The sequence below is a fragment of the Diachasma alloeum genome, unplaced genomic scaffold (genome assembly GCF_001412515.2).
Source record: "Diachasma alloeum isolate Michigan unplaced genomic scaffold, Dall2.0 Dall_scaffold_00212, whole genome shotgun sequence".
NCBI lineage: Eukaryota > Metazoa > Arthropoda > Insecta > Hymenoptera > Braconidae > Diachasma > Diachasma alloeum.
Window position 1 is genome coordinate 537,762 of NW_021680377.1, and position 20,801 is coordinate 558,562.

The window sequence follows — 20,801 nt, forward strand, 5'->3', positions numbered from 1 at the left end:
AAAAATTTTGCTATCTCCCTTAGATTCCGAGAAAATTGAGTTATACCGTTTTACCACTTCGCTACTGAAATGAATTTTTTTCTCGTTCTCTCTTCACTCCTTTTAATTTTCTCTGTTAGTTGATTGGATCAATAGATTGATGTATTGTAAACAATTTTGACGGCCCATCAATTTTACGTCTCCCTCTGTTGTCACGTGAACCCCTGATATGAATTCAAACTCGCCAAGGTCAGATTAGTTACAATTGAGTGATAAAGTGGGGGTAAAGTGGTCGTGGCAATTGGTGTAAGGAGATCCCGCCGGCTTCATGACGCCTTCAGTCTTCAGTGTAAATTCTAGCCGTCGAGGCAAGCAGAAGATCAATCACATCGACTAAAACCGAGAATTATCAACGGAAGATAGAAAATTTCCGTGATAACAGTCCAGAGTCGAAATGCGACTCAGTGCAGTCATTTTTCTGAGCTCCTTGCTCAGTGCTCGGGCGGATACTCTGGACGTTTGGGATGGACTGGTGGGAAGGGAATATATCAGCAACGTGAGACCTCCTTTCGATACGTACAGAACCTTCGCAAAGGAAGGATTCATCAATCCATTTTTTGGAGATAACGACGTGGCTTACAGATGGGCAGGAAATTCATCGTCATTTTTTAGAAGTGTATTTCTTGTCAATGCAGATGAATTTGCTGCTCAGCGAGCTCTCCTCGTATTCCAGGGTGTTGACACGTTTGGGAGAATTTCGCTGAATGATCATGTCCTGGGTAACACCACAAACATGCATTTGCGGTATTTTTACGATGTCAAAGAGTATCTCACTGTAAGTATTATCAGGGGAGATTGGGATAAGGTGCACTCAACTTGTCTTGTCCCAGGATTTTTCTCCATTTCTTTTTCGTAAAATTGTTTTATTGTGGATTTTTTTTCATTCTTTCGTCGAACATAATTGCGATCAAAAGGCCTAGGATATGAAAAATAAGCTACTGAAATGCGGAAAAAACTTTGTCCCATGAATTCTCCATTACAACGGGATGAAAAAATCTGAAAAATGGCTTAAAAAATTGGTTCCATTTCCGGGAACTGGGTGCAACCAGTGGAGAATTATTTGAAGTGGATAAATAATTTCAAGAAGTGTTTGAAAATGCGAGGTGGTTGCCAGCGGGCGCCGCCATGTTGCTTGGCCTCCCCCTCTGTCGGAAGGAGCTTCAAACATGGCGGCGCTCCTACCTCGTATTTTTAAACGCTTCTTAAAATTATTTACCCTCTTCAGATCACCCCCAACCCGCTCCATCCTGTTCCTGCAGAATGAACAAATTTTTTAAGCCATCATTCATTCGTCTTCATCTCCATTTGGCTGATAATTAACGGTGCAAAACCAGCTCAACCCTTCAATGCCACCGGTTGAATGCGAAAAATCTCGCAAATTGAATTTCAGTTCCCGAAACAGAACAAGATAAACATAAACTTCGAGTCAGCAGTGAAAGTAGCAGAATCTCTCTTCACGAATCAGTCAAAAAATTATCCAGTCCCCCCTAAATGCGTGCCCTCGTCCTACAATGGCGAGTGCCACGTGAACCACATTCGAAAGATGCAGGCGAGTTTCGCGTGGGACTGGGGGCCAGCCTTCCCAGGCGCAGGCCTGTGGAGCATTCCCAAACTCATCATCTTCAACGACTCGACCCTCTTCGACACGACGGTAGACGTAGAACTAACAGCCGACCATCTCTGGAGGATAACCGTAACTGTTCACCTGGAGAACGCCCCCAGTAGTCCATCGAAGCCGGTCACAGGGACTCTGGGCGCCAGCCTGATCATCACGCCTACCCGATGGAAGAACATCCCCTGGAGTCTTAGTCCTACTATTCCGGACTATTACACTAACAGAACAACCTTCAACTTCACCAACAACGAGAAAACTTCACTTTTATCGTTAACCATAGACATTCCTGAGTCAAAGGTCGTCAGGTGGTGGCCGAATGGCTGCGGACGCCAACTGGCTAATGGTCTTCAGAAACTATACGACCTGAACATCACCCTGACGACCCCTAGCCACTCGGAATTCAAGATCCGAAAAGTCGGCTTCAGGACCATCGAACTCGTCCAAGAACCTCTGAAAAAGGGCCTGAGTTTCTACTTCAAGGTAGAAAAATAATTTAACAGAAAGACTTGGCGCTTTTTCCCTGAATTTCTATTGAATTTCTATAGAAATTCTGTAAGAATTCTATTGGAATTCAATTGAGAATTTTTTTTGGGCAATTCCATTATAAATTATTCATCTCACTCGTGCGTTTTTGAATAGATATCTTGCTGTAGAAAAATGTCTATATTTTTCTATAGAAAAATGTCTGTAGATGTTGTTTTTCTATACAACTTACATCAGTTTTTTTCTATAGCAAATTCGTCGACATACGTTTTCCAAGTTTCTGGAGAAATACGATAGGCCATAGAATTTTTCTATAGAAACTGTGTAGAATTTCTATAGAGGATCTCTATATAATTCTATAGAAATGACATAAATTTTGAATTTTTCATAGAAATGCCGTGTAATTCTATAGATTGTCCGTAGACAAATCAAAACCTATCATTTGGCTATCAAAGTCTATAGAAATTCTTATTTTAAAAAATTGCTATAGAATTCTATAGAAATTCAAATTTCGAGTTTACGGACTTCGATTGTTTTATAGAACTAATATAACCTTCTATAGAAAAATGAAAAGCTATTGATCTTTTTCTATAGAAATTCTTATAGAAAAGGGAGCTATAGAATTCTATAGATATATTTAAATTTCGAGTTTTCCACAAGAACTCTATAATCCTATAGACTTTTACGGACTTAGATTGTTCTATAGAAATTATATAGCCCTTCTATAGAAAAATGAAAATCTATTGACATTTTTCTCAAACATCGCTTACCAAAATTACACAATAGGGATGCATAATCTTCTATAGAACCGTCGCGAAAACCCGAAATTTTCAATAGAATTCTAATAGAACGTCAGAATAATTAATAGAGAACTTATAGAATTCCAATAAGAATTCAATAGAATTTCTACGATTTTTTTTTTAATACGTGTCAAGGTGAACGACGTACCGATTTTCGCGAAAGGAACGAACATGATTCCTATAGGTATCCTAGCTGATAGAGCGGCCAACGTATCAGTCCGAGCGCTTTTGCTGAGGTACATGCAGGAGACACACCAGAATATGGTGAGGGTGTGGGGTGGAGGAATTTACGAGATCGATGAGTTCTACGAAGCGGCTGACAGCTACGGCATCATGGTGTGGCAGGATTTCATGTTCGCCTGTGCGATGTACCCGACAACCCCTGATTTTCTAGCTTCAGTGAGGGAGGAAGTGAGGCAGACAGTTTGGCGACTGAAGAGTCATCCTTCTGTGGTGCTCTGGGCTGGGAATAATGAGAATGAGGCTGCGTTGTACGGGAATTGGTGAGTGGAGAGTGTTCACGGTCATTCCCTCGTTTGAATATTTATATTTTCTATAGAATCTATAAAAATTTCTATAAGCCATCCAGGAGGTAAAGCCTGATACGAAAGTCCATAAAGCATCATGTTGAAAGTTCTATAGAAAACGAAAAAAGTTTTTATAGAAGATCCTATAGCCAATTCTATAGATCTATCTATAGAATGTTTTTATAGAAAATGAAACAGACCCACTTATGAAAATTTCAGTTTCTATAGAAGAGTATAGAATTTTCTATTATATATTTTTTCTATAGACAAACCTATAGATTTCCCCTGTAGGATTTTTCTATAGACGAACCTACAGATTTTCCTATATGATTTATTCTACATACGAATCTATAGAATTTTCAATAGAATTTTTTTTCTATAGACGAATCTATAGATTTGTCTATAGGTTTTTTCTATAGCCGAATCTATAGATTTTTCTATATCTCCTTCTACAGAAGATTCTCCATACTTTTTAATAGATCCTATAGAAACCCTATAAAAATTCTATTTCTGCAGGTATGGCACAGGTAACGAAAAAGTGTACAAGGACGATTACATAAAACTCTACGTTGACGTAATAAAGAAAGAAGTTGAGGAAAATGACAAGTTGAGGCCCTTCCTGGCCTCCAGTCCCACCAATGCAGACTACAGTGCCCAGAATGGCTGGATCGAGACGGATCCCTACTCCAATCTCTACGGTGACATTCATTACTACAATTACGTGGCCAATGGATGGGACATCAACACGTACAAACGACCTAGATTTTCGTCTGAGTATGGCTTCCAGTCGTTGCCATCCATCAGGACGTTGAGACCCTACTGCCGGAACCCCAAAGTGGATCTCGTCAGGGGCTCCGACTTCCTGAAGCATCGACAGCATCTACCGGGGGGCGATGTCTTCATGGAACTCCAGATTAAAATGAATCTCAGGATTCCGGACACTCAGGATCCTCTCAGGGACTTTGAGAGCTACATCTATCTCAGCCAGATTCAGCAGGCTATGGCTGTTAAAATTCAGACTGAGTCCTATAGACAGGCCAAGAGCAGTGTCAATGAACTAGGGGAGGGAATGACTATGGGGGCTTTGTACTGGCAGCTCAATGACGTGTGGCAGGCACCCTCGTGGTCCTCCATCGATGTCGATGGCAGGTGGAAAATGCTGCACAATTATGCCGAGGAATTCTTTGCTCCTGTTGTTGTCAACTCCAGGGTTACTCTCGATGAAGTGAGGATTTTTATCATCTCCGATGATTTGCTGGAGATTCCCAGTTGCTATGTGGAGATCAATTTCCATAGGATTTGGAATGGCACGATGCCACCGGTCTATACCAAGCAGCTGGATAAAGTCACTGTTGTAAGTTTTTTTTTACTTAATCGTTTGCAATTGTCCCTTTATTGAGAAATCATGAATAATAATTTCAATTTTTTTATGATGAGGTGTTGGAAGAATTTTCTTGCATTTGAAAAATTTACAGCATGAACAATTTATTTTTATTCCTTTTATTCTTGTTTTTGCTTTCTTTTCTTAACTTCTCATTTTTCTTTCATTTGATCTTTTGCAATTATGGATTTATTGAGAAATCATGAATGATTTTTATTTTTCATTTATTCGAGTCTAATATCATTTCATCGCTACTAGAAATTCTAATGAAAATGTTGAAAACTTTTCGTGCAGTTGAAAAATTGCAAGAAAATTTCATTTACTTTTCATGTTTTTTTTTTGACTGCAATAAAAATATTTTAATATTCTCATAAAAAAATAGACACATAATTCATCAATTTTATTGCAGCTAGGAAATTCTGCCGTAGAACTTCCCACTCTGAGCCTCCAGGGAATCCTGAAAGAGGCGTCATGTGGCTCGACATTCGAGGAAGCGAAGAAGAGTTGCATAATCGAATTAATTCTCAAATCCTCCTCCAACAGGCAACTGGCCCCTGCGAACTACATTTATCCAGCGCCACCCAAGGACCTCGATCTTCCTGTCTGCGATCTTGACGTGTCCATCGACGCGTTCCCCTCGTGGAACGTCCCAGAACGATTGCGGAATTTCTACGTGAGTGGCTACGATGTCACCATCATGAGTACTTGCACTCAGTTGTTCGTTTGGTTCGATGGCAACGGTTTTTACGACGGGAGATTCTCGGAGAATGGCTTTCATCTGCTGAAAGGGTCGAAACGAATTCTGTTCTTAACTCAAGACATGGGTAGATTGCAGGGACCCGTAAGGGAAATTACTGTCACTACACTCGGGTCCATTTATGCCACTCCAAAACCCAGCATGTCAATTCATGTCACATACTAGAGACGAATTGACGATTCATCATTTTCGACGATCATATCATTTTAATTTTCTTAAATTTGAAAGTGTGAACACTTACGATAAAATTTTATTCAAAAACCTAGGGAATTCGCCACGAATTTCTGTCGGAATTCTGTTGAATTTTCCCATTCTCTCATTTCTAGTGAGATATTTTCTATAGAAATTTAGGGGCTCAAATTTTTCAAGGTTTTTTGTTCGATTTTTTAGTGAAACAAAGAGTTTTCTCTTTGTTTCACTAAAAAAGTTCAAAACGTGGAAAATTCTTGTTGAAGAATTCCGATAAAAATGTCCGCAGAAAAATTTACAGAAGGATGAAATTTTACTGATTTTTTAAATGTAATTTTTTCGTAAAAAACTTTAGAAGACTTTTTTGCATTTAATGGAAGTTTCACTTATCTAGATATTTTTGGGAGAACATTTCCCAGACTTTGAAGAAAGTCTCTTGAGAATTTTCTTTGCAGTCCTCGCTCCCAAAAATTTGCAAAATGATTACTCTTTTTAATTCTCTTTTTCCTCTTTACAATTCTCTCTTTATAAAATTATAACTACTCACGGTGGAAAATACATGTCGTAATGTGAGTGAATTTCAAGTACAATCAACACGACTAGTACCACGAAAACACCACCGATCAATGTATAGATCCAATTAAACATTTTTTTACGATTTTTGAGAACAATCTTTGGAATTTTATTTCAACATTTTACACTGCGTGAATAGAAACTTAGAAAAAATCACCTATCAATTTTGGCATCTGTCAAGTGAAATGTGATGCAGACAAACGAAAGCTAAGTATATCATCATTATTTCAGCAAGTGAAATGTCGAGAGAAGATGAGCCCAAAAATTTGATCTAAAGAGAACTTTTTATTTTTTCAAGCAATATTTTTTATCTGCAATTTTTTAATGTTTTTACGTTATCAAGAAATATTTCCCCCAGAAAGAGAATGTCTGAGAAACAAATCACGAGATCTTCGTGCGAAAAATTTGATTTTTTTGCAGGAAAATACTTTTTTTTTCTCATTCTTTTTCCATCGAAAATATTCCAAGGATAAAATGCAAGAAAATTTTGGGATCATATTCAATTCATATTATAGATATTAATACGTTAAAAGTCTCGGTAAAATTACAATTGACTAGTTTTTGAAAGTAGAAACGACAGCCAAGTCTCCAAGCCTGGAGAACTCCCCCATCACTGATTAATTAATCAGTAACTACAAATTATCAATTACTTAACATGGCTAACACTGTAAGTTTCACGAGGCATGGAAGCACGAGAGCATCTGGACGGTTTGGATTCCCTACTTTCGATTAAATTCACGGGGAGACTGGGGGCTCGGCCTCCAGCTGATCAATCTGAGATTTCAGGGAGTTGAGAGTCTCCTCGGAGACGGACTGCATGTACTTTCGACTCAGGTTTATGGCCACCATGATGCAGCAGAGCAAAAGCGGTCCGAAGATGGCTCCCTCCACTCCCAGGCAGAAAATACCGCCGGCTATTGATAGTCCTGTCAAGTATGGGTGGCCACCCCTGTGGAAAATCCAGTGACAATTGCATTCGTCAAGTAATAAAATTAACATTTTGAGAATTAAAAAAAAAAAGTCGAATTTTTCAATTAATTTTTCGTAGTAATGGAAAAGCACTATTAATATTTGCACTATTATTTTTGTTAATATTAATCAATATTATAAATAATTTGGATTTATAGGGATTATTTGCCATTTTTCGGTCAATTTCTAATTAAAATTTTGAAAGAAGAATCATAAAACTTCAAATTTCACTAAAAATTCAATCGAAATGCGAATATTTAGTACGAAACTACGGTGAATTTTGAATTAATCAACCATCAGCATTTTTGTTAATATTGAGCAATAGTATTTGCATTTATATGAATCATTTGTTATTTTTCTGTCAATCTCTAGTTCAAATGTTTAAAAAACGAATCATAAAATTTAAAATTTCACTAAAAATTCAATTGAAATGCGAATATTTAGCACGAAATTATGCTTAATTTTAAATTAATTCACCATTAATTCAATAATTTAAAAATTGTTGGGTAATACTAGCCAACAAACGAATTGACAATTAACTTCATTAAAAACTTCATTAAAATTCCTTGAAATGTCAGGTTTCGTTCTCAATCTTCTCTTTAAAAATCCTCATTTTTGGCTACTCACCCTTTAATCTCCTTATAAAAATCCGTGATGACGATATTACACGGCAAAAAGTGAAACACGAAGAACACGACAGCGATCATAGGCCCTCTGGTGAACCAAAGCTCCAGAGTAGCAGGCAAGCAGGCGAAGTAAGCATCGAGGAAGGGCACTGCGGCCAGCACAGTGGCGAATACCGAGGGGAGATACACGATCTTCACTTGGAACAGATTGTGGATGAACCAGGTCCACATACCGAAGAACGACGCCAGTTTGAACGTCGCTGCGAACACCGCAATCACAGCCTCCTGAAGAGCAATTGCAAATCTGCAACAGAAGTAAGGAAAATTCAGTAGGGGAATTTATTCCTGAATTACACTCATGCACGTACCCTCCCAAAAAATCCTTGCTGCATTCATTAATGAAACAGACCAGATAAAAAAACAGTATTATTAATAAATCATCAATTCATTAAATTAATTATTCAATTAAATTAAGTTGACTAATTATTAATTATTAATAAATCTTCAAAACTATTGTAATTCTACTTCTAAAGATTTAACACAATCATATTTTTTTCATTTTTCAAGTTTTTTTGTTTGATTTTGCTAATAAAAAGGGAAAAATTCTCGGAAAATTCATGTGTGAACAGAAAAAATTAAAAAGATGAAATTGTTGATTTTTTAAACAGAATAGTTTCTATTGGATATTTTCTATGAAAATAAGCAACAAAATGAAATTTGTCTACCAAAACGTTCGCAATAAAAAGTTTATCCATCGTCAATCAACGTAAATAAAATAAAATAAAAATCCTATCCCTCAAAAAATCATAAGTCACCTGTAGCAGCTGATCGGGCTGAACATGGCGATAAGTTCAATGGGTTTATAAGTCTTCCCACTGCTGGACAGCAGATAGAACAGAGTAGTGAAAAAAACGACAGTGCTGAGGGCAAAATTCAGGACAGCAGACCCACTCATCAGCACCACATACAGCAACTCCGTCAGGACACTCATCACCACCGACATGTTTCCCTTGACAATGCCCCACACCGAGTCCAGCACCTGCATGAGAATGCCCACATTCTCCCTCGCAAAGTTCTGAATTCCCGTCATGTTGAATATCTGCGTCGGCATCTTTCCGAAGCTCTCCTTGATGCTCTCCCAGGCTGTCATGGCAGCATTGACATCCACCGTGGGTCCAATCATCCCTGGGTCCTCGTCGGACATCATCCAGGCCTGATACAACCTGTCCCACAGCTCGAGGACCTTTTTCTCGAGGGCCTCAGCCTTCGCCGGCTCCAAATCCTTCATGAGACCCTTGATCCCGTCCGAAATCGCAGATCTTGAAGAAATTACGTTTCATTTTTTCAGTGGGAATTATTTTCGTTGTACATATTTTGGCAATAGATCTGTTTAATGAAAAATATTCTATTGAAAAAATGAGTAAATTGCATTTTTCTGTACAATTTATTCTATTGAGATGTTTTTTATAGAAAATTGATAGCTTTTATTTTAATTTTTTAAGAGAAATTATTTAACTTCATTGTTTCTACAGATAAATTCATCAGTTCGAATTTTCTGAGTTATTTAATTATTTTTTTCAATGAAAAAAGAAGAAAAATAGAGTGAATGAAAACTGGAAAATGCATTTTGAGGAATTTCTATAGAAACTGTCGTCACGAAAAAAATTCCATTGGATATCTAAAATAATAGATTAATAATAAATAAATAAACTAAAAAAATCTGTTAACGTTTGCCTAATTGAGACATTTTCTATAGGAATTCCTCGACCTGAATTTTCCATTGTTTTTCTACTCTACTGTCGGCCCAGGGTATTTAATACAAGTTCTAGTTCCCCTACCTTCCATAAGTATACGCATTATCCAGAACAGAGTTGACCGACTCCTCCCACTGCTGAGGAACCCAATCAATATCGGGATTGTTCACGAGAGATGAATTGAGGATTTCCCCGGTGATCTGCACCAGGTGCAGTCCCTCCCCGTAAATCTGAACAGTGATAAAAATCGATGCGCAGAAGGTGAAGACTATCAATGCCAGAATGACAGCAATGGTGGCGACAGCATCGACAGACCCCTTGAGGATCTCCCTGAGGTTCTTATCGACAATCAGGTAAACCCTGTAGATGCCCCGGACGTGGGCTGGGGCGAGTGCCTGCTGCCTCTCTTTACTCCAGGCCTTGAGAGAAAAGCAAAATTGAATTAATAATCAAATTCATAAATTAACAGACGAATTAATGAGATTGTTACTAATTAAATGAATGAATGGATAAATGAAATAATTTTTTGTACATGAATATAAAATCCTAGCGCTTTTCATAAACAACTTCACTGAATTTTTATTCGAATTTTATTTGTTTTTTGCATCAATTCTATAGAAAAAGGCCGTGTCCATAAAATTTTCTATAGAATGCTATAGAAAACATACCTATGGATTTTCTATAGATTTTCATTTTTTATAGAAAAGTCTATAGAAGAGACAATCGGTAGGTAGATTTCTATTGAATCGCATCTATTTTTCTATATACTTTTCTATAGAAAGTCTATAGAAAAAATGAAAATCTATAAACACTTTCATATAAAAAGCCCATTCTTCAATAGAAAAGTGTCTATAGATTTTCATTTTTCTATAGAATTTCTTGACAGTAATTTTCCAAGTTTTATTTCTAGGTTTACTATCATAAAATTATTACAGAATATTTTAGTACATCATAGAATTTCTTGGGAGTAAATTATAGAAAAATGAAAATCCATAGACGCTTTTCTATAGAATTTCATACAACTAAACTTTCCAAGTTTTCTTCACTGCATTTCCCTATTTTTTCATACTCAGCATATTCAATTCCGCCAGACCTCCCACAGAATTCTTATAGACACCCACCAAAAATTCAATAGAATAAAATTTTTCGCAGTAAGAGAATAGTCAAGTGCATTTGATCCATCTATTTACCTTGACGACACCGATGAGCCTCTCGACCTGCGCCAGGACGTACCTCCAGAAGCCCGAACGTCTCCCCAGGAGCTTCAGGAAATACCAGACGATGGGCAGAGTCAAAATCGTGAGGATCCACTTGTTCTTCCAGAGGAGCATTCCCCCGCACGCGTAAAACGCCCCGTACATGTACTTGTCGGTGTCCACCTCGTCCTCAGGGGCGTCGAGGGACATCCTGAGTTCAGTCCGCAGTTTCCTGAGGAAGTACCTCTCACGAGGGGTGACCCTGGAGTTCGGGAAGCTGCAGGATCGTCCGGAGGCTCTCCTGGTCCTCACGTTCTCCACGTCTGCGTCCAGGGAGACGGATTTCCCTGAGAGTTTCAAGGGCCTTTTGGCAACGGAGGGCGGGGGCTCCTTTATGTCGTCTGGCGAGAGCCTGGGAGTCGACGTCTCGGGGAAGAAGTCGGCCTCTTCACGCTCTTCAGAGGATCGAGGCTCCGGGGCTGCTTCCTCTCCTGTCAGAGCCATCTGATTAATGAATCGAAATAAACAAATTAATTTTTATGGAAAAAAAATTTTTAATCGCTCAGATAAATGCCTTTTAATTATTAAATTAGTATTGCTAATGGCGCAATGAAGAAGTTTTTACATGATGATGTCACGTGTGAAGAAATTCCGGAGAAAAATTGGTAAGGAATTTTTGTTAGAAAATTCTATTGAGTTTTTTTAGGGTTTTTGGTAGATTCTATTGAGAATTCTCCGCAGGCTATCGGCACTCTGATCCAATAAAAATTGGGAGGGGGAATATTCTATAGAAACCATTAAGATAATTTGGTTTTTGTGGGCAACTCATTTTCCTGGAATATTTTCTATAGGAACACTGACTTTTTAGTGAAAATAGAGTGGAAAATACTTGGAAAATTCATGCCAAGAAATTCTTACGGAAAATGTATCGATAGCAAAAGTTCTATAGAAATCTGAAATTCTTGTTTCGGTAGAATAGTGTCTACTGGACACTTTCAATAGAATCGACCAAAAATCAATAGAATTTTCAATATAAATCCAATGAAATTTGTTTAATGGAAAATATTCTATAGAGAAAACGTCTCAATATAAAAAATTCAATAGAAATCCGAAAATTCCACTGATATTTTTCCACCGATTTTTATAAAATATAAATTATTTACAATATGATGAGACAACAGGCTATTTATATTTCCAACCAACCTGGACAGCCTCAGCGAATGTCAGCGGTTTCCCCAGTGCATCCTTAGTCTCCATAATGAGAATGACTTCATACGTGAAACCGATGATGCAGAGGGTCTGGAGGGCCACGAAGACGGCGACCTGGTAGACCCCCAGGATGTTGGAGACGTAGAGGGAGACTATCAACCAGAGGACGATGGAGATGTAGTTGAACTGCTGGGCGTTCCTGGGGGTCCAGTACACGTAGAGGATGGAGAGGTACCCGATCACCAGTGTCGAGATGATGTAGATGTTGCAGGTGTCGATGAAGACGGAGGTAAGGGCCACGAGGATCTGGAGGCACCGCCAGATCAGGCAGAGAAGGATGTTGGGGGTGTACCAGTAGATCATGACCATCCCAGAGATGACTCCCACCAGGGCGCCCACGTAGTTCAGCCGCTGGTGAAGGAAACTTCCAACTGCATTGGAGATCCTGTCAGCAGAGATGGCCATCAATCAGAATTCCTCAATACCTCGCGATTCACATTGGTTAAGTGATTCACATTAGTGAAATGAGTGGTATCTAAATGTTCGATTGACGTTGAATGAATTAATTGATAGTATGGAAGGGTCAATTAAGAACAACCAAAACACTAATTTAATAATTAACCCACCTAATTTAATATTAGATGGGTTAATTTGAGTGGAAATGTTCTATCAAAATAGAATTTCTATAGAATAGATCTATAGAATAGTTCTATAAAATTTCTATAGGCTGCCAATAGAAAATAGAAATCAATGGGAATTTTAATGAAAATTTTAATTAAATTAAGTTAATTTAATTAATTAAATTTAATTGATTAATTAAATTTTAATTTGGTAATAGAAACTTTAATCTATAGAATTTCTATTGGCAGTCTATAGAAATGATAGAATCATATGAATTTTAGGGGGAGGGGTCTATAGAAATTCTATAGACTACCAATAGAAATTCTATAGGGGGTCTATAGAAATTCTATAGACCCTCCCTCATATAATTTCTATAGACCCCCTTTATAGAATTTCTACTGTCAGTCTATAGAATTTCTATATACCCCCCCCATAAAATTCATATAATTCTATCATTTCTATAGACTGCCAATAGAAATTCTATAGATTAAAGTTTCTATTGGCAAATTAAAATTTCTATTCAAATTAAAATTATGGGGGAGGGTCTATAGAATTTCTATAGAATGGGGGGTTTAGAATTAAAATAGACTTTTCAATCAAATTCCAATACGAATCCTATAGAAAACCCCATACAATTTCTATAGAAATTCTATAGAACCCCCCCCCATATAATTTCTATAGAATTCCAATAGAATTTTCTATAAAAGTAGAATTAAAATATAATTTTCAATAGAAATCCTATAGAAACCCAATAGAATTCCTATAGAATTTTTTCACGCGTGTATCCCTGCCTGTCAGCTATCCTGATGGGGACCATAGCCAGGTGCATCAGCAGGGGCTCGTGAGAGTTCTCCGTCTCCGTGAACCAGGACTGCACGGATGTAGTTATGTAGAGCTTGAAGGGAAAGAGAACACTTCCGCAGAGGAGGGCCCATATCAGGGGCTTCACGAAGGGGTGCAGGATGAGGTAGAGGCCGTAGGTGGCGGCGCACGTCAGGAAGAGGACGAGGAGGGCCACTGCGTTGTAGATGCCCTGCTTCAGGGCCTTCTCGTGACCCACGGAGAAACCCGAGAGCACGTTCAGGAGGTTATCCATTGGTGTACGAGGACCCTCCATTCTCACTCAGAGATTGTTCATTCTTGTGAGGACGTATTTACGATTCAGACTGTGATGATGTCACTGGGAGCAAAGGAGTGTGCGGAGTGAGTCATGGGTGAGTTTAAATATAAACCGTGAGTTGTTTTTACATTTCTTCTTGATCGGTTTCGAATGGGGGTTTAGGATATAACGCCAGGGGGCGACTCTGTCTCATATTCTATTGGCGGATATTCAGAGCCAATGGAATTACCATCGGAGTAGAAACTGGATTTCATTTTTTTTTGTCCTCAGACTTGTTATGTCCGGAGATGTTACCTGCGTCGAAGGACAAGAATTTTAGTCTTTTAGCTAGAATTTATAATTAAATAAAATGGACGACGCTGCTCTTTTTTTTATTCTTACCTGCGGTTGATTTTACTATTGATGGATATGGATTGGAAATTGAATTAAAAAGAGATTAGATCAACTTAACACATTCATTTGAATGTTCAGCGAATCCCAAAATATTACGTTATTTCGACATTTCCTAATAAAACAACCGTATTTCATTTTTATTTTTGAAACATGGGTATCTCAGAATTCCCTATAAAACTCATCTACCTCAATTTTCCGGGGAAAACTCATGTAACTCAGACGAAATAAAAAAAGACTCATCTCAGTTACTCTGCGAGTGGTACTCATTTTAACATGTATAATAATAATAATAACATCCTTTTCCTCTTCGATTTTGATGACAAAATCATCTATGTCATTGAGTTCTCGGCCCCGGCTAAGAGCAATATAACAGCTAAAGAAGAGGACAAGCGTCTCAAGTATCAACCACTCCTGTTTGAGCTACGTCAATTAAACCGAGGGTTCAGAGTAAAATTTGTTGTCCTCATTATTGACTCTCTGGGGAAAATGGAGCAGTCCTTCATATCTGCAAAGTCATAAACATGATAAATTTCCCAGAATTATAAAGACAATAATGAAGAAATACCATACGTTTTACAGATATAATATTGACAGTAATTGATAAATAAATAAGTAAAACACCTCCAACTGATCAATTGGTTTTTCAAGCCAACCGAAAAACCAAAAGGTGTTGTACGGTAAAGGCCAAAAGAAAACCACTCCAACTGTTCCAAAACCCCTCGATTTATTCACAAAATTGTACACAACCACTTCAAACCTCCTCCATAGGTTCCTCCACCAAGTTCTGAATGGGCTCATGCATCTGCACTTCTCCCCCCTCCCCCTCCCCGCCGCCAACCATTTCCCCCTCATCATCAGAGGCCCCATCATCGGCGCCAGGATGAACTGGCACATGATGTTCAGGTCCCACAGCCTCATGAGTGCTCCCAGGTTTGGCCCAGCCCTTGGCAGCCTCCTTCATCCCACTGACTTTATTCATATAAAAATCATAAACAAATTTCGCCACATGTGGCATATCCTCGATCTCCATGGCCGGTACACTGGGCTCCTCATCATTCAGCCTCTTGGTAGGATAAACCTCATGTGGCAACAGCTGTAGTTTCAAGGGCCTCCTCATGAGCTGATCAAAGGCAGGTGTCAGTTCAAAACAATTCTTGAACAACGAGACCCTGGCAAATACGTACAATCCAAGTCTAGCCCTGGACATGGCGACAACAAGACGCCTGGCGTCCCTCAAGTGTCCCACAGCCCTAGTCTTCACCAAACTCAGCAGAATATAGTCATTCTGCTGTCCCTGATACTTATCAACAGTCGTCACCTTGCTGGGTCTCCCAATAAGTGGATTATTAGCACACCTTATGTTAATAACATCCCTAATGAGATGTTTCTGTCCATTATAAGTTGTGAGAATGCTTATCTTGTCAGCAGGATACCCCAGCAGTCTCATGTACATAAAAACAGCGACACAGTACTCAGCCTCAGCCAAATTCTGATAGAAATAAGCGCTGGGCTCACTCTCCCCAACCCCATTGAAGTCCTCGACATTGACAAGTTGAAAGTCGTACAAAAATCCGGCATTCGCAACTAGATACTCTGGAGATCGTTCCACATGCGTCAAATTTCCCAGTTTCTTGTACCTCCAGTTGTAAAGGTCACAGATGCTCGGTCTCGCACGCCCCTGGCCATCGAGATCAACAGTGGGCACACCCAGACGAACAAACCTAGCGAACAACGACTGCTCCATGTTCGAGTACTTCTGAAAAGCCATGTTCTTTATCACTGGTGGCAACTGGTGATGATCACCAATCATTATCCACCTCTTCAGGCGATTGTAGCCGTCCTGGGGATTCTGAAGGAGCAGGGGAATGAACGTTTCAATCTCCAATATCTGGGCACTCTCCTCCATGAGAATATTATCGTATTTGAATCCCATGTCCACTAGTTCGCGACGTTTTAGGGCTGCGTGGGTGCAGGTCATGGCGATTACTTTGGCCTCTTTAACGAGCAGGTACTTGGATCTGTCCAGACCCGATCGGAGGAGCTCAAATGCCCTGAACTCCTCCAACTGAGTGAAAATCCTCTCTATGTATCTGAAGCAACTCCTGGCAATCTCCAGGTCTTCCTCGAAGAGATTCTTCTTGAATAGTGGCTGGGGAGCATTGTCAAAGAATTTGTGAAATGGAAACTCCTCGTCCACAATGTTCACTGGGATTTCTTCACTTCCCGATGATCTATTCTTTATTCTCTCCTCGAATCTCTCCCAGCGTGTCATCACTTGGTCTTTGAAAAAGTGGCCAGCTGTTTCGCAGGTGTAAGCAACGTCTCCTTTTACCTCTAGGGACTCCTGGAGACGTTGGACGTCCATCAGGAGGTCCAGGCGCTTGGCGAGAACGTAATTCACTCTTCCATACCTTTAAACAAATAAAATTGATAATAATAGATGAGGAAATGAGTAATTGAGAGTTGAAATGAAGGTATAGAAAAAATCAGTAATAGTTAATTTTTTTATGCAATTCTTTCTTTTGAGATGTTTTGTAGAGAAATTCCCTGGCGCAAAGTTTCAGTTTTTTTGATTGATTTTTATAATGAGGGGAGAGGAAAAATGGAGTAGAAAAAAATTGGAAAATTCATGTCGAGAAATTTGTGTAGAAAATAATTAGAAAAAGTTTTACAGAAAGATGAAATTCAATCAATTTTTTTTTATAAAATAGAGAAAATTATAGAATTTTTAATAGAACTTCAATAGAAATCGAATAAAATTTTCTAAAAAAATCTAATCGATATTTCTATAGAATCCCCGTTGAGGAATTTCTACAGAAAATATCTCAATATAAAAAATTCTATAGAAAGTTGAAATACAACTATTTTTTTTCATAAAATAGAGAAAATTATAGAATTTTCAATAGAACTCCGATAGAAATCTAATAAAATTTTCTAAAAAAATCTAATCGATTTTTCTATAGAATTCCCGATTAAGGAATTTCTACAGAAAATACCTCAATATAAAAAATTCTATAGAAAGTTGAAATGCAACAAATTTTTTAAAATAAAATCGAGAAAATGAAACTTTCAATAGAAGTTCCCCAAAAATTCCCTAAATTTTCTTACAGAATCCCCATGTCCTTAAAATAAAACTCTACCTGCTGAAGTCCTTTTCCGTCTCAAGGGCCTCCTCGCCATGACCCAAACGCAGTAAATGCCGTTCATCGATGTCAAGAGCCATGATCTTCTCGAAGAGTTGATTGAGCGCCTGATTGGAGTGAGTGACAATGAGGGTTCGTTGATTGGGAAAGTTGTGGTACAGATTGGAGATTATCTGCACAGCAACATCAGTCTTTCCAGTGCCAGGAGGTCCAACAACGAGAGTCAAGCCGGGCTGCATTCCAGCGCGAATGGCTTCCACCTGAGTTGGGGTGAAGGGAATTTGATTCTTCTTGGGTTGATTGGCCTTGTAGGGTCCCCTGCTGGGGGGCACGTGTGGCTCCACCGTGATTGTCCTATTTTCCTCTCGGTTCTCCTGCTTGGCCACGACATCCTCGAAGGTCAGCCTGAAGGGCCTCTCGAGCTTTCGCTCCTCCTCAGTCTGCTTCATCCTTATCTCGTACCCTGGGAAACTCGAGCGGAGGTGATTTATGTCCAAAAATGTGTCATTGAAGTCCATCGTCGGAATCTCGTCGGGCATTCTTGCGTAACGAGCTGCTCCAGGGTCACCGTAACCCAGAATTATGTTGTGAAGCCAGTCCGGTACGACGCACTCGGTATTCATGAGCTCTCGAATTGTCTCGAGAACAGCTTTAAAATTATTCTCCTTGGGCTTTCGACGCATTATTATGTTGAAGGACTCGTAGACGTCCTCAGATCCGTGACTGGCGTTGTCCATATCAATTCTGTACTGATTGGAGTCCAGCCAGACTCGATAGGTCCTGGCATCACCAGGGAGAATGGGCCTCGGCTCTGGACCATCTTCGATGACCCTTCCGTTGGAATCGAGCATTCCCTCGACCTCACACCCTCTGACGTAAGTCAATCCCACCTGAGGGACGATAACAAAATATCACTTTATTTAATTGTGGCCGTACTCACAACGTACAACATAAATTGACATTTTTCTTATGTCAAGATTTTTTTTTTATTCTAAATGAATATAGTTTTTTGTACAACTTGGTGAAAATTTATTGGAAACATAATTTCGTAATTTAGAATGTGATTTTCTTGAAATAAGAAAAGTCTTTATTTGAAGGTAATAAATTGTCGATTTGAATTTAATTTTTTTTAAATTAGTACATTTACTTAATTAATAATAAGAGAATCTCAAATAAAGATTTTTATGTCATTCAAATAAACAATTTTTCTGGGCGGTCCATTCGGTGCAAAACATTGAGAAAAAATAAATAAAATAAAATTTTTCATTTGAAATGAATAAATTCAAATTAGTCTGTTTGATTTTAATAAATTGCTTATTTGATTTAATTAGATCATTTCTTTTGAAACAAAAAATTTCAAATAAAGATTTTTAATTCATTCAAATCAACATTTTTTCCGCATGTTCCATTCAAAGGCAAAAATCTTAAGAAAAAAGCCCTTAAAATGAGAAAACTTCATTTAAAGACTAAACTGTCTATTTGAAATTAATAAATGATTCATTTGAAATGAACAAATTGTTCATTTGCAACTTCAAATGCAGTTTTTCATTCAATTTTTATCTGATTCCATTCTGAGCCAAATCGATTAAAAAAAAATCCCCACCTGAGGTACGAAAGGTGCCTTGTGACTGTACTTGGTGCCAATCGGATTGAGTGGTTTCACGGTAAGTAGAAAGCACACATCGTGCTTCCGCAGGTTCTCCCACTCGGACTTAATCTCCCTCCTGACACTGAGATTAATCGTGACATCAGCCCGCACCCTCGACGGTCGTTTCTCCCCAATATTCGGCTTGGCGACTTCGACAACAGCGAATTGCGTTATGGGTTGAGCCATTCTGGCCCAGCCACCGAAGTAGACACCACCGTCTTCCGATTTCCAGGGGCTGAGCCGTGAGACCGAGTCCTCGATGTCCTGGCGTATCTCGTAGGTCGACTCCAGCCGAAAGAGATTGAAATTCCTGAGTAGATAGTCGTGAAGTGTGAGAAACTGAAGATTGAGCTTGGGAAGGGCCAGGCAGCCCTCGCCTGAGAAGTACTCGGTGGGGACGATGCTCTCGTTCCAGATTATGTCCTCGGTGGGGTACAGGGGCATCTCGTTGAGCTCCTCCAGTTGGGAGGCGCGACGCTCGTGGCGGGAGATCAAGAGCTCCTGGAGAAAGTCCATGTCCAGGCGATACCAGTTCTCGTCGTTCAGCCGGTCCTCCGGGGGCACCAGGTTCAAGTAACTCGCGATTGCTTTCAGCTTCTCTTGGGTGAGGAAACCAAAGTGCTTTAGGAGGGCGTCACGGGTGTCCACGCTTGCCACATTCGCCAGGGCGAAGCTACGGAGGTCCGGGAATTTAGCGAACACCGCTCGCTAGAACGAGATTCGAGGAATGTTGAGGATTTTTCGGGAAATAGTTTAAGGTAGAATAAACATAATTTTACGATGCAAACATTGCGTTTATTCTACATCAAACCGTTTGGTGTTTTCAATTTTTAGGTAAAATTTAATTATTAATTGTTATTATATATTTTTATCACATATTTTACATATTATTGCATATTTTTCTTTTTCTGCATAAATAACCATTTGTGCAGAAAATTAAATTCGCAATGATTTAAAATATATTTTCTATCTCACAAAGACTACTCAACTCGACTAAAAATGTGCTAGTTTTGAAGATTAAAAACTGAATGAAGTGATGAACGAAAGTTAAGATGATTAGAAACATCATTATTAAACCGCTCTCTGGAACGAGATTCGCAGAGTGTTGATGATTTTTCGGAGAACAGTTTAATGTAGAGAAACACAGTGTTGCGATGCCAACGGTGTTTTCAATTTTTCGGATAAAATTCAATTGTTAATTATTATGCTTCAATTCCCATTGAAAAATTTTCAATTGAACCTTACGGTGTTTTGTTCAGAAATAGGGAAATTATTTGGTGAAATTGATAATTATCGTGATTTCGTAATGAACGAATGACTGATGATAAGATGTAATGTTTTTATCCTTATTTTTACCTGCAGAGATGTGATTTTTGTATAATGCAACTGCGTCATGTCGTGATCTGTGAGTGGATCTCCAGTCTCCTCACTGATCTCGAATCTCGCATAGAATTTCAGCATCTCCAGTAGCTGAAACGAAATGACAATAGAAATGCATGCAATATTTTCCGACATTTCTTTAACAATTAAAAATGATATGACAAAAATAAAAATCCACTTTCTTGAAATTAATTTCTAACTTTACAAATCAGTGGACATTTTTTTAACAATTGAAGCTATAAATTTCCATTAAATAATAAAAAAAATCATGATTTCAGTTAATTGATAATTTAAATTTTAAATAAACTATGAATTAAATAATTGACAATATAGAATTTGTTAATTTGTTAATTAGATCTTTGCTACAAACTCGGGCCT

At 38.6% G+C, this 20,801-nt stretch overlaps 3 protein-coding genes across 4 annotated transcripts in view; 1 reads left to right on the forward strand and 2 right to left on the reverse strand.

The window, feature by feature from the left end:
• Positions 1-171: 171 nt before the first annotated feature.
• On the forward strand, positions 172-6,462 carry LOC107036968 (beta-mannosidase). Its single transcript, XM_015255259.2, has 5 exons — positions 172-814; positions 1,430-2,134; positions 3,073-3,440; positions 3,981-4,818; positions 5,255-6,462. Exons 1-5 carry the CDS (start codon positions 434-436, stop codon positions 5,765-5,767), a joined length of 2,805 nt encoding a protein of 934 aa, XP_015110745.1. The 5' UTR covers positions 172-433; the 3' UTR covers positions 5,768-6,462.
• LOC107036970 (transmembrane protein 245) lies at positions 5,946-14,011 on the reverse strand. Of its 2 annotated transcripts, XM_015255260.2 has the most exons (8): positions 13,531-14,011; positions 12,113-12,563; positions 10,904-11,413; positions 9,798-10,132; positions 8,775-9,278; positions 8,328-8,345; positions 7,961-8,263; positions 5,946-7,313 (listed from the first exon to the last, which is right to left on the reverse strand). In XM_015255260.2, exons 1-8 carry the CDS (start codon positions 13,854-13,856, stop codon positions 7,100-7,102), a joined length of 2,661 nt encoding a protein of 886 aa, XP_015110746.1. In that variant the 5' UTR covers positions 13,857-14,011; the 3' UTR covers positions 5,946-7,099. The 2 variants fall into 2 exon arrangements, with proteins under 2 accessions (XP_015110746.1, XP_015110747.1); XM_015255261.2 differs by lacking the exon at positions 8,328-8,345 and having other exon boundaries at positions 13,531-14,010.
• Positions 14,012-14,957: 946 nt separating this feature from the next.
• The window catches only part of LOC107036977 (RNA helicase aquarius), a 16,115-nt gene continuing 10,271 nt past the window's right edge, over positions 14,958-20,801 (reverse strand). The window contains exons 3-6 of the mRNA XM_015255274.1: positions 20,400-20,513; positions 18,999-19,751; positions 17,393-18,285; positions 14,958-16,663 (exon numbers count right to left, since the gene is read on the reverse strand). Coding sequence (XP_015110760.1) covers positions 15,004-16,663; positions 17,393-18,285; positions 18,999-19,751; positions 20,400-20,513 — 3,420 coding nt within the window. The 3' untranslated portion in view covers positions 14,958-15,003. The remainder of the gene's footprint in view (positions 16,664-17,392; positions 18,286-18,998; positions 19,752-20,399; positions 20,514-20,801) is intronic.

Coding starts and splice junctions, on each gene's coding strand:
- LOC107036968 (XM_015255259.2), top strand. CDS start 434: ATGCGACTCAGTGCAGTCATTTTTCTGAGCTCCTTGCTCAGTGCTCGG. Junction 815..1,429: donor ATGTCAAAGAGTATCTCACT/GTAAGTATTATC, acceptor ATTGAATTTCAG/TTCCCGAAACAGAACAAGAT. Junction 2,135..3,072: donor GCCTGAGTTTCTACTTCAAG/GTAGAAAAATAA, acceptor ATACGTGTCAAG/GTGAACGACGTACCGATTTT.
- LOC107036970 (XM_015255260.2), bottom strand. CDS start 13,856: ATGGAGGGTCCTCGTACACCAATGGATAACCTCCTGAACGTGCTCTCG. Junction 12,564..13,530: donor CCCATCAGGATAGCTGACAG/GCAGGGATACAC, acceptor CTCTGCTGACAG/GATCTCCAATGCAGTTGGAA. Junction 9,279..9,797: donor AATGCGTATACTTATGGAAG/GTAGGGGAACTA, acceptor AATTTCTTCAAG/ATCTGCGATTTCGGACGGGA.